This window comes from Lithobates pipiens, unplaced genomic scaffold (genome assembly GCF_037356315.1).
Source record: "Lithobates pipiens isolate NorthernLeopardFrog02 unplaced genomic scaffold, aLitPip1_a1.2 Scaffold_28, whole genome shotgun sequence".
NCBI lineage: Eukaryota > Metazoa > Chordata > Amphibia > Anura > Ranidae > Lithobates > Lithobates pipiens.
Window position 1 is genome coordinate 177,732,317 of NW_027507789.1, and position 13,822 is coordinate 177,746,138.

The 13,822-nt window shown below is 43.9% G+C and overlaps 1 protein-coding gene across 1 annotated transcript in view; it reads right to left on the reverse strand.

Annotated features, from left to right (window-relative positions):
* The window catches only part of ZNF652 (zinc finger protein 652), an 84,100-nt gene that overhangs the window by 13,906 nt on the left and 56,372 nt on the right, over positions 1-13,822 (reverse strand). The window contains exons 3-5 of the mRNA XM_077459985.1: positions 6,487-6,634; positions 2,124-2,239; positions 690-834 (exon numbers count right to left, since the gene is read on the reverse strand). Coding sequence (XP_077316111.1) covers positions 690-834; positions 2,124-2,239; positions 6,487-6,634 — 409 coding nt within the window. The remainder of the gene's footprint in view (positions 1-689; positions 835-2,123; positions 2,240-6,486; positions 6,635-13,822) is intronic.

Here is a 13,822-nt window from a genome sequence, read left to right on the forward strand (position 1 = left end):
AAGTGTAGATGTCTCTTTAACACATGGCCGGTTATCGTCTTACGCGGTCAGCGTGAGGAAAGGAACACTCAAAACCAGCTTGTGTTTACATCATGATCAGCTGTCATTGGACACAGCTGATCACATGGTAAAGGGCTGCTGTGATTGGTCCTTTCCCCGAACAATGATCAGCTGTGTCCTAGGGACACACCGAACAGAGCGCACTGCCCTTGAGCAATCTTGGGAGGACATCCATGGATGCCCTCTCGGCAATGCAAGTCCACGCTGTAGCCATCTTTTGGCTATGGTGTGGGTGGAAAGAGGGTAAAACATGCACATTTGCCATATTTTATCCTTGAAGACTCTCTACAAACAGAAAACTGATCTGCCAAAACCAAGTCCTGTTTTGGGTTGACGACAACACAGCAATTTTGTGGACTGAGTGGTGTCAACCCTGCCCAGCTGTCTTTGCCAAAATACTAAAAACCACCTCCCCACCCCCTTTTCCTATTCTTCAAAATAAATACAAATTGTTAAATAGTCCCAAAATAAGGACCAATTAGAGTCTGCGAAATACCAGAGGAAAGCTCTGCATTTCTGACAGGATCAATGGATTTTTTTTTTGCACGAATACAGATAACAAAAAGCTTTTAATGGTGTATATCTACATCTATCCATCGATCAAAGGCGGGGGGGAAAGAAAATCTCACCAGTGTGTGTTTTCATGTGTTCATCAAAGTACTGCTTCATGTTGAAGTCCTTTCCGCACCATTGACACATGAACTGCTTGTGACCGATATGGATGCTCATGTGTGAACGCAGCTGATACTTGTACTGGAAACGCTCATCACAGTTCTGGGGACAGAAATGTACAGAGAATATTAGGTCAGTCATCACATTTTGTTAAGATTTATTTTTTTCTGTAACATTGAGGAACAGCAGATTTTTTGAAAGGCATGTCAAACTGTATCACTTTCAGTCATAGGGGGCGCCTGGTGAGATGCCACCTGGTGGTATCCCATCCTGAGGATTTCAGCAATATGATCCCCGCTGCCTGCCACACCTCAAGTGTCCCCTTTGGAGACTTCTCTTTCCCTGGTACAAAATGGATGTTCCTGTTGCAGTCTCAATATAACATAAAAAATATCCAACCAGGAAAAATGAATGACATCATGATAGATACATTAGATATGCTGTGTCTGTGAACATGCTCTCCAAGGGGCTCTTGATGTTCATAACCACTGAATGTTCTGTTGGCAGAGCACAGCTACCATCTCCAACTTGTCTCTGAAAGTACAAGATCTAGGCCCATCATCCTTATTTCATTGAAAAGAACTGTTAACCTGGAAAAAATCAAGGTCTACTGACATACTTGCAAAATAACCTGACTTTGCAGGCTATACCTTACAGTGTACTGTGTAGATATAACTATCACAATATATCGGATAGTTATACCTGCGCAGTACACAGCAAGACAAAGGTTCACAGTAAAATTTTTGCTATGACATGCCTGAGACACGTCCAACAAATTATAATCCTTCCCGATATTGAATGTTGCTGTAAATTTGATATTGGATGAAGATTCCCCAAGTGAAATAAGTCACTCTCTCTCCCCGAGCTCACACAGGGCTATGGGTTCCCTATTACAGAGCTCATTGGCTCAATGCTGTCACCTGATCTGTGACTCCCAGAGGTGTGGTGCCGGGCACTACCCTAGGCTTCCAGGGCTCAACAGGGTAGCATGTGCACGATGCAGGGGATACTATACAAGGATCGTATGGTCTGACTAATGTGTACGGCAAGCTTACATATAATATACAGAGACAACACTGACATTACAGTTCAAGTACACCGATAACTGCCCTCTGGCTGCAGCTTTGTGTACATCTGTGATAAGTGAGCAACTCAGTGACCCTTCGCGTGCTTACGATTTTGAACAAAGGGTAGATTATGCCTTTTATTACACATACTGTATACCAGTCACCAGATAAGTGTGTGGTTTTTCCATCAATGGTCATCAATAATATATCAATGGTAAAAGAATCCTGTTCAGAGTTCATATTCAAGCAATGGTTGTGAATGACTCTGTCCCTTTAATGGTCACACATCCACTACTAACAGAAAGGTGTCAGCTGACAGCTCACCTCACATCTGAATGGCTTCTCCCCCGAGTGCTGCAGAGAGTGCACCTTCAGTGACATACTCCTCTTGAATGACTTCCCGCATGTCTCACAAGTAAAAGGCATGTCCTTCGTATGAGCTGTAGAAGCAATCACAGAAACAAAAAGTTACAAACCTGCTACATAAGCAATTCATTCAGGAAGACTTTACAAGTTATAAAACTAGTAACCAAGGCCAAATATATAACTAAAGCTGGCCATACATGGATATGGATTACATGGATGTGGAGAGTCCTCCCAACTGTGCCACTATATTCTGACAGCAAGGACTTCTCTGCTGTCATAATACACTGATCAGTGCAGTTCTAATAAGAAGCATTTGTATGAGAAGTCAACCAAAAGAACAGGAATGGCCACAGATGGATCAAAATTCATTCATGCTGAACCAGCCAAACTTCGATCCATCTATGGCCAGCTTAAAAGTACAGCTAAAGCTCGTTTGGCTGTACTTCTCCTGCGGGTCACAGGAGTGCACTTTGTTCTGTACTCCTGTGACCCATTTTCAGCAGACAGCAGACTAAAACCTGGTGTAGGCTGACGTCACAGAGCCAGTCCAGGCTTGGGAAAGATGGTAATCATATGGTAGGGATCCTCCCACATGTCTGGACCGGCACCCGGCTCAGCCACTCAGCGAAGTGCCGAGAGCCTGAGCCAGCCACTCCAGCCCCCTCCACAGCTCAGCTCTCCAGTGAGCATGCGAGGGGCGCAGAGCAGGGAGCCAGCGACTGACAGTCATCAGCTCTCTGCTGAAAGAGCTGTGAGAACTGAGCGGTCGGCAGCATTTGATCGCTCGGTTTGAAGTGTTAGATCCGGTGGGGGACCAATGCTGAATCCAGCTAGAGAAGTAGGATTCTAAAAAAAATAAAAAAATACCAATTTCAATATGCATTTAGGGAAAAGCCCAAAAAATTGTTTACCTTACTTCATGGAATAACAAATCACATATTTCATGCTGAGGTAAAACCATTTATGATTAATTAAAGCCGAGAGCTTAGACCTGTAGAATCAATTTACACTTTTCCAACAATCTGATCTTGTAAGGAATACGAAAGGGCCACACACACCACTTGATCCCTGAGGTGATGAATACTATTGCAGTTCACTGTAGTGGTCTGCCTGGTAACACCCTGTGATTGCCAAGAAGAGCTTAGAGGAATTTTAGGTATGGTATTTTATACATAGTGTGTACCAGTGTAGCTATGCATATACCATATCTGGCTAACGCTGAAGCTAAAACTCACTGAAGTAACGGTAAACACTGCTACTCCACAGGCTTCTGGGTACCATGCTGAGCAGCTGACCTACAACATTCTGAACACAGAAGGTTGGTCGCTCAGCACGGGTGCCATTCACAGACTGTTTTGAATTTCTTGAGTGAATGCAAAGGACTCTCTGATTTAATGAGGTGGAGAGGCAAGAAAGTGATGTCACTACTTCAAAGTAGTGCATGCATTAGTTTTACTGCACCGGATGGCACGCTACTGCAGTACTATGCCATCCGGTGCCGGCAAACATTGCGTTTGTGATCTGAGTTTTGGGGTGAATACAATGAAACCCACAGATCATTTTGAATGTTTCCCACACCGCATTCTGGTGTGACAGAGCCCTTAAATTTATATGTGGTCTGCTTAAAAGGGAAAACAGGCTCTGTGTAGAAGTACTAACCAATCAAAAGCAATAACAAGCAGGCATCTAGATCAGGGATATGCAATTAGCAGACCTCCAGCTGTTGCAAAACGCCCATCAAAGTCCCATCATGCCTCTGGGCGTCATGCTTGTGGCTGTCAAGAGTCTTGCTAGGCCTCATGGGACCTGCAGTTCTGCAACAGCTGGATGTACGCTAATTGCATATCCCTAATCTAGACGGTACATGCCTTTATTTCATAGACCCTGTGAATGTGCCCTGGGAGCCACCCATAGCAGACCTCTCCCTGATTTGATAAAGAGCCTCAAAACTCCACAGGAAGTGGAATGAGTCTTATGGAGCAGAAGACCATCACCAGAGGGACTGATGCGTTTATTTTATGGGTGATTGTACATCATTTTGACGTGTTAATCCTTTTCTAGATTTTCTGGGAAATACTACGTTGGCATTCTTTTAGAATACATAGAACTCTATGAATACTATCTGTGAAATATCACCATCTAGTGGCTGAAAAGAAAAATACAAGTACTGTATTTTTTCCTAAAGGGCATGTAAATCCCAAAAAATAACTTTGGTTCCTTTTGGTCTTTCAATATGCAATTGAAAGCTTTTTATTCTGTGTGAGAAGTTGAAAAACACACACATTGATATTGCTGGAAATCTTGTTGGCCAATAACCTCCTGGCTGTGCTCTGCTCTTTTATGTTATTACCAGAGAAATACTGAGGGCAGCACAGTGGTGTAGTGGGTAGCACTTTCACCTAGCAGCAAAAGGGTCGCTGATTTGAATCCCAACCACGATGCTACCTGCCTGGAGTTTGCAAGGTCTCCCTGTGCCTGCGTGGGTTTCCTCTGGGTACTCCGGTTTCCTCCCACATCCCAAAGACATGCTGGTAGGTTAATTGGCTCCTGTCTAAATTGGCCCTAGTATATTATGTATGAATGACTGTGAGTTAGGAACCTTAGATTGTAAGCTCGAGGGCAGGGACTGATGTGAATGTACAATGTATATGTATAGTGCTGCGTAAATTGACGGTGCTATACAAGTACCTGAAAAAAAAAATAAAGTTCCTGTGAGTAATGGACAACAGAAGGGCAGGGTTGTGTAGCCCTTCCTGGTTTCTGTTGTCCTAATACAGAAAGGCAAGCAAGTATAATAATCCAAGGATTTTGAAAGACCTTATATTGTCATCTAATGTCCCTAATCCAGCTGCCTGAAGGTAAAAATTACATGCATGGGATTGTATAACACCCCCCCCCCCCCCCCACTATGGCCAGGGTATAGCAGATTGAAGGCCTAAGGAGAGTCATATTTACAAAGCAGGTCTACAAACTATTATTTCATGTGTTACATGGACTCTGCTCAGCCCACACACTTGTGGTGGATGAACACGGGTCTAACATGGCCTGTAGGTCAATTTCCTTTTCATTAGATCAACGGCTTCACCAAAATGCTTGAATATGTGAAAGAGGTCTGCTGTTCCCATATTTAACTTTATAGTTGCACTGCAGCAAAAAAGCCGCCCATTTTACTGACCTGAACCCTCGAGAACTTGTCCTACTGTCTCCTGGAAAAACTATAGTAATGGTAACAAAAGGACAAAATTTCTATTCAAAGCGGAGGTTCACACAAAAATGGAACCTCTGCTTTTCGGAACCCCCCCTCCGGTGTCACATTTGGCACATTTCGGGGGGTGGGGGTGCAGATACCTGTATAATACTGGTATTTGCACCCACTTCCGGGCATAGACTCCAGCAGGAGGCTACGCGACTTGAGCAGTAGGGAACCGGGAAGCGAAGCCGCAGCAGTATTTGTAGCTGCTGACTTAAAAAATAAATGTCAGCAGACCTTCGCTTTAATCACCAAGTTTTTTTATTTACCATTTACTAAACAAATGAACAAACAATGCAAATTTTTAAAGGGAAAAAAAAAAGGTTTACTTTGTTTGTTACAAAATTTCGTAAATAAGTAATTTTTCTCCTTCATTGATGTGCACTAATATGCACTGCTGGGCACTGATAGATAGTACTGGGGGACACTGGCAGGCATCACTGATAATCAGTGCAGCATAAAAATACTAAACTGGATGAAAATATTAGACTGGAGATTAGCTTTAAAGGGTGGGGAGTGAATCAAATCATTGAATCATTTGAATAAGATCTTATTTAATAAATAATTCATACATTTTATATATTTTTAGATTTTAAATGTATATTTTTTTTATACATAAAGTTCTGATTGGCTCAAAATACTTTCCTAACCAATTTGACAGCTTCCAATGGGAATAGATTGTGACTTGTCATGCAAATCGCATGACACATTGCGCGCCAGCGTGACCAGGGGCTTATTGCTTTAATTATGAATACTAAACTGGATAAAATGTTTAAAAACATCAGACAGGAGATTAGCTTTAAAGGGTGGGGGGTGAATGAAATCCTATTTAAATAAGATATTTAATAATACTTTTTATATATGTATTTTAAATGTATATTTATATTAGATTTTTTTTTATATATTTTATACATAAATTTAAAAACTCTTGTTTTAAGAAGATAAGAATTGGAGATCTCCTGGCACCGCTGCCATCTGACAAGGTTTTACCCATTTCAATCGCTGTCTGGAGCTCAAAGTGAGCAGACAGCATCACTTGTCATACATGACAGGAAAGGCCAGACAACTTACCGACCAGATGTTTTCGGACATGGGCCATTGTGTAGAATTTCTTCTCACAGATCTCACAAGAAAACTTCTTTTCGGCATAGCCATGGACGATCTTTATATGCTCATGTAGGGACCAGAGCTTCTTAAAGGTCTTGTTGCATGTGATACACTGTAGATAAAAGCAGAAGAATCAGCCTTTCCATGTTCTAAGTCAGGAAACATGCAGAAAATACAACCACACAGCAATAAAAAACATTTAAAAACAAAAACAGCACTTTCTCGCAGTTGTGGTTGCAAACGTTAAGACCTTCATTAACACCTTATTAATCATTTCATAAAATAGAAGTTTTTTCACCAAACAAGTATAATCATTTGCATTCTCATGTGTTCATAATAATGCTACTTGATCTCATGTGGACAAGTCAACTGGAACATTAACCAAAGAATTTTTCTGACAAAACCCAAGAGTTTACATTTTAGTGTCGGTGTTCCCCTTGAGAAAAGTCTCCACTTATTTTCCAAGTGGTCACAGAAACAGGAAGTGACATTCTCACAAAAGGGTACACAGACAATAAAAGACTTTACAGACTTCACAGACTTCCAAGCCTTTCCTCTACCAGAAACAAAAGAAAATGTTTTTGATAAAAATTCACTTTCAATTAAAGTATAACTAAAGGCAAAATGTTTTCTTTAGTTTTGGATAGAGAGGGATTTGACCCTCTGTCAATTTTTATTGCTGTCTGTGGCCTGTTCGGGAGATTCACCCTATTTGTCCCGTTTACCATTATCATTAAAAGTGAAAGTAAAAGAAAATCCCAAATTGTGGGTTGTCCCCCTAGAAAAGTAATAGATGGGAAATCTTCCAATGGGGGCCTGGGGTTCCCCAAGGAATTCCCTTAATTTGCAGGGATTTCCTCCCACTTCCTGTTTGGCTATGGGACAGGATGTGAAGGGAAATCTTCAAAATGAGACACAGAAGGCAAAAAAATAAAAAAAAATCTGACAGGGGTTAAAACACTCCCTTGCTCTATCAGAGAGAAAAAAATGGCTATAGTTCTACTTTAATTCAAATTAAAGGATAATTGTTGGGGAATTTGGTAATATAAAATATTCTGTAAAAAGTTGAGGCAAAGCGTCATTAATCTGTACCGTACAGATTGCTGCTTCTTAGTCTGGATTGTTTTAGAAACAAAGCTGTGTAAAACACAAATTCTTTAGAACGTTTTCGATCAGCAACATTTACGTTCAGCCACGTGTCTTAGTTACTTTTCTTTCCATACTTCCTTTTCACCACAAGATGTCCTTAGTCTTCCAGGCTGAATAACGCCAACTGTCACTCAACCTGGACTACTGTGGTGGGGGGGGGGGGGATCCTGTAAGTTTGCCCCCGCTGATGGGGCATCACCATAGCGCCCTGCAATCACAGGATAAAAATATAGAGAATGGTGTCCATGCAATCACATCAGGCATACTTTCTAGATTACCCAAGACTATCAACTACCTTGTGTGTCACGTGATTGGCCTAAAGCCTTGCAATATATTGTTTTTAATCCATTTTTCCCCAATTGTGTGTATGTGGGGGTGGGGGGGATGTGGGAGGGGGGGGGGGGCACACTTCAGCCTGAATTCAGGTTTCCACCTTCTTTGTCAATTTTTCCCCCCAAGTAGTGAATTTTGGTGGTTAACTTGGCGCCATTAAAGTGTTGCTAAACACACAACAGTAAAAATCAGTCTGTATATGCAGTAAAGCATACAGGTTATACTCACTTTGGCACCTAAAGGGTTAATCCTCTGCATTGTGTGAAAAGGCTGTTTGATCCTGACTTCTCTGATCCTCCCCTTCCTCCACTGTCCACAATCCACATCCTGATACAGTGCTCAGAGCCTTGGAGGCTCTCTGCACATGCTCAGTTTGGGTGTCTATTGCTAGAGTTTATTTTTCTTGGGAGAGTGCATGTGATCAGCACAGGGCCAATCAGCACTGTCCAGACAGAGGGTCAGGGGTCCTGCAACCTCATGACAGAGGAGAATGAAAACTCCTCCTACAAGCTTTAACCAGACACTGATAGACGTCATAAGACTGCTATATACCAATGACGAGCAAAGGTATTTAGCAGTTTATATTTACTAAAGTTATTACATTTCCATGTGCTGTGTACTGTGGGAGACCAGATATAGTGAATGCAGGGTCCTGGGTTTAGTAACACTTTAAAGACTAGTCTTTAAAACTCTATAAACAGATTTTGTTAGATAAAAAACAAAATCTACCTATTGTCAGATAAAATTATCATTCCACATAAGTAACTGAACCAAATTACATTTAAAGTAATGTAGGTCTGTATGGACAGGCCATAAACCCGGAGTATTGGCTAAGCAACAAGTTTTGTTCTGTAAAGTAAACCAGGCGGGGACTACAAACTGTCCCGAATGAAGGAAACTTGCCACAACTGGCTCCATTTGGAAATGTTGGCCCACAGTTTTCTATACTTTTTTTATGAGGAGTTTTTATGTGTCACCTTTTCTTCTCTGGACTTTCATGGACAGGTGTACTTTAATAACATTGCTAACATACAGCACTTGGTAGTGCCTGCAAATACTTATCTTAAGCCTTTTAGAGACACTGGATCCTGAACCTCTAAGGGTTCACACAGGGTCTTGACTTGACTACACACGTTAGCACTAATAATCCCTGATGCTTAACAGTTCAATGCCAGATCCTAAATGACCCATAGAAGTCATGGCACTGGACTGATTAAACTCAAGTGGCTTGGCATAGTACCAGTAGAAGGTGCCTTTTCCTGGAAGTCAAGGCCCTGTGTACGCCTGGCCTTGCAATCCAGGGACTTTGCAAAGACAGATATTGATTTTAAGATTAAAGCAGCCACTGCCCTTCAGCAGTACTGGTAGAGAAGATATAGATATTGATCTGGAGACTTAAAAACAGGTTCATTTCAACCCCTAATGACCACGTGATAATATAACTATGCTGCCTTTTTTAACACTTTTAATTACACTTTTGCACGCATGAAGCAACACACAAATGTAATGGACACTTTCCGAGACAAGACTGTTACTCACAGCCACAGGAACAAGGTGCGGGAAGATGAATGTTTGTTCAAAGCTGGTGAATTTAGTGTACAGTGTGTGCATGTAGGGAGATCTCATTCTCTGCTGTCCTGGATACACAGCAAAGATGACATCCTCTTAAAGGGAGGGACAGCTTTTAGACGGCTGTCATCTGAACAGGTGGCATTTAGGTTCTTACACTGGACTGTTTAAAATGGATATTAAAGCTCAGTTTTTCTTTTAAAAAACAAAAACAAAACAAACATGTTATACCAAGAGCCGGTTCTCACTGGGATGACTTGTCAGGTGACTTAGCCGCCTGACAAGTCGCATCCCGCTCTGTACAATGGAACCGGTTCTAATAGGAGCGATTCAAGTCGCTCCGACTTAGAAAGAGGTTTCCGTACTACTTTGGGGGTGACCTGAGGCGACTTGCATTGACTTCTATATAGAAGTCATTTTACAAGTTGCTGCCGCTGGCGTGTGCACGTCGCCCAAGGCAGTCGCGCTGCAAGTCATGCTGCCTCAATGTGAACCGGCTCTTACTGCTCTGTGTAATGGTTTTGCAATCCTCTTCTGCTTGGGTTTTCTGCCAGCACTCCTGGCCCATTCCACTTGACCAGTGCCCCTCATAGCAAACAGTTTGCTATAAGGGCACTGGTGGGTGCTCGCTCCTGAGCGTTGTTCTATGCATCCATAAGACAGAGCTGCGGCTTAGCTCCTCCCCCACTTTCTCCTCACTGGCTGTGATTGACAGCAGGCTGCGCCTGTATCTCAGCCAATGAAGAAAGAGACCTGGAAAAGCTGAGGCTCCAGTGCACATTACTGGATCAAGATGGGGCTCAGGTGAGTATTGGGGGTTGCTGTGGAGGGAGCAGCAACAGTGAGAGCCAATGGGTCCTGCTCTTGTGTCTCAGCCAATAGAGAGAGACCCGGAACAGCTGAGGCTCCTGTGCACATCTATGGATCAAGATGGGGTTCAGGTGAGTATTGGGGGGGCTGTGGGAGGAGCAGCACACAGAAGCGGTTTATACCTTTATGCATAGATTTCATGGTTTAAAAAAAACCTTCAACCTTTACAACCACGTTGATGGCATTTGGTAAATTTGGTAATGGCATTTGGTAAATCCACCTTTACCTATTGAAAATTTTAGATTTCTCAACACTTTCTGCCCTGGTGACAATGGTGACCAGGTCAAATGAGTTGGAGAATTCCCTCAGTAGGGACCCAGTCTGACAGCCGTTCTAACCATGCCATACTGCACCCAAAACATAAAAAAGAAAAATCCGTATTTAGTGTAATGTCTATGCTTGTGACCATGGAACATTCAAATAGTTAAATTGGAGCTCCACCTGCCAAAAAAGAATAACAAAAAATAAATAAAAAGTCAGGAGCTACAAATACTGCAGCTGCTGAGTTTTAAAATAAGGACACTTACCTGTCCTGTGATGTCCTCTCCTGAAGCCGACCTGTCCCTCGGCTCTGGGTGGCCGGCATCTTAAGTAAGGGAATCAGGAAGTGAAGCTGCTTCAGAGAAGTTCCCTACTGGACATGTGCGAGTCTCGCTGCACATTCTGACTGGTCCCTGCTGTCTTTTGGGACCGGTGTGTCGCTGAGAAGACAGCAGAGTGGAGATGGAGGAGGGCCCGGACATGGTATAAATCGCCACAAATACTGCGGCGATCTTTCACTGGAAGTGGGTGCAAATAACTGTATTAGACAGGTATCTGCCCCCCCATCCCCCAAAGGTGCCAAATGTGACATGGGGGGATGGAGAGAGAGAATGGGACCAGATAAGCGGAAGTTCTGGGTCGAATTCCACCATAAAAGTCTGAAATTACTGAAAAACAAAGGAGATGTTCCCAACACCCGAATCCAAATAGATCTGCTAGTTGCCAAGGCACACAGCTCATGTACTCAGTTGCACTTTATCTGCTATAGACAGAATGACCTTGTGGATGACTCCAGCTGTCAGATAAAATCATTTCAGTTGACGTCTACTTTGCTACCAGCATATTACAATACGGTTTGCTGATAAGGCAAACAAGAAGAAGAGCTCTCAAACCCTTCTCCAATTTGATATTACCATAGATGTATGTTCTTTGCAAACCAATACAAATCTAATCAGCCTTCCTTATTAGTCCATCTGGAAAGCTGTTCAGCTGCTGAGTTTCATTTTCCACCAAAGGAAAACCTCTTCTAATCCCCACGTAAAATGTCAAATGGGCTGTAATTTGTGTGTCTGAACAATAAACACATTAATATCACAGCAAACACAGACCTTTGTGTGCATGGAAGGACAGATGCTTGTAGAACTAAGCGGTAGGTGGAACAAGAGACTAGGAATCGATCGTCGGGACGGACGATTATTGTGAGCAGATATCAGCATTTTTCAAAAAATCTGCAACTGTCACAAACTAGACCGATATTGGTCTCCGCGGGCCGCAGCCATCTTTTTTGGGCCCAGAAGCCTGCAGACCCAGTGCGCAGGGGCGCAAGGCACACAACGTCATTAAGCCTCCACGCACTGGGCCTAACATTCTGAATCTGACAGGCCTCCCTCGCCACTGACGGACATGCTAGCCAGCAGCCACCCACAGCAAGGTGCCAGGCCAGTCAGAAGCCAACCACCCACAGCAAAGGGCCAACCAGCAGTAGCCACCCACAAGGTGCCAGCCAGCCACCGCAAAGGGCCAACCAGCGGCCACCCACAGAAAAGTGCCAGCCAGTAGCCACACACTGAGCCAGCCACCGCAAAGTGAGTGCCAGCCAGCCAGCCACCGCAAAGTGAGTGCCAGCCACCGCAAAGTGAGTGCCAGCCACAGCAAAGTGAGTGCCAGCCACAGCAAAGTGAGTGCCAGCCACCCACCCACAGCAAAGTGAGTGCCAGCCACCCACCCACAGCAAAGTGAGTGCCAGCCACCCACCCACCGCAAAGTGAGTGCCAGCCACCCACCCACCGCAAAGTGAGTGCCAGCCACCCACCCACAGCAAAGTGAGTGCCAGCCACCCACCCACCGCAAAGTGAGTGCCAGCCACCCACCCACAGCAAAGTGAGTGCCAGCCACCCACCCACCGCAAAGTGAGTGCCAGCCACCCACAGCAAAGTGAGTGCCAGCCACCCACCCACAGCAAAGTGAGTGCCAGCCACCCACCCACAGCGAAGTGAGTGCCAGCCACCCACAGAAAAGTGCCAGCCAGCAGCCACACACCCATCCACCCACAGCAAGGTGCCAAGCCAGCCACCCACATAAAGGTGTCAGGTCAGCCAGCAGCCACCCACCCACAGCAAGGTGCCAGACCAGCCAGCCACCCACCCACAGCAAAGTGAGTGCCAGCCACCCACAGCAAAGTGCCAGCCAGCAGCCACACACCCATCCACCCACAGCAAGGTGCCAAGCCAGCCACCCACATAAAGGTGTCAGGTCAGCCAGCAGCCACCCACAGCAAGGTGCCAGACCAGCCAGCCACCCACAGCAGGGTGCCAGCACGTAAAGTGTGAAGAACGAGCCCTTAAAGTTTAATTTTTGATAAACATTAAAATGTTCAGTTTATACCAGATTTGTGCATAAAATTGTTATTTTTGAAAAGTTTAAATATATAAAATATCGGCTATCCGCAGGAGAGATGGCCGAAATATCGGTATTCTATCCGCCCCGAAAATAAACAATAGTGGTTAATCCCTACAAGAGACAGCTCATCTCCCCTCTCAGACACAATGAAGTAATAGGAGAGGATCTAAACTGGTGGCAACCCAGCCTGTGACCATCACAAGTATTCCTTATAGGAGATTGTCTCTCTACTGTAATTCCACCGACAGCTGTAAATAGGAGTTAAAGGTGGCTATGCAGAACCTGAGTTTTGTCCGATTACTGATGAATTAGCAAAAAAAAAAAAAACACAACACAAAACACGGAGCTGTGGGTGGCCATGGTCGGCACCACCCAGCTCAAAGTTTGACTAAAAAAAATCTCAGGAGCCGGGTAGAAAACTGTCAGCTGAACAGCACCTGCATCCAATCAGATGTAGTCTTTGTTCTGGTATTTAGCTGCAGGTGGCTAATGTGTATGGCTAGCTTTAGGCATCATTTACACTTGTGTGGTGTAAAGACATACGGATGGCCCCTTAAAGCAGAGCTCTCTGTATCAACATTTACTATTTTTAACACTCATGCTGCTAGGCATAGTAAATAGCCAGAAGTTATATTTCAATTTCATTTTCATGGAAACCCCCCTCCTTTTTTTTCCCCATGTTTCCACAATATCATACATCCCAAGAGTCTTCATAGGC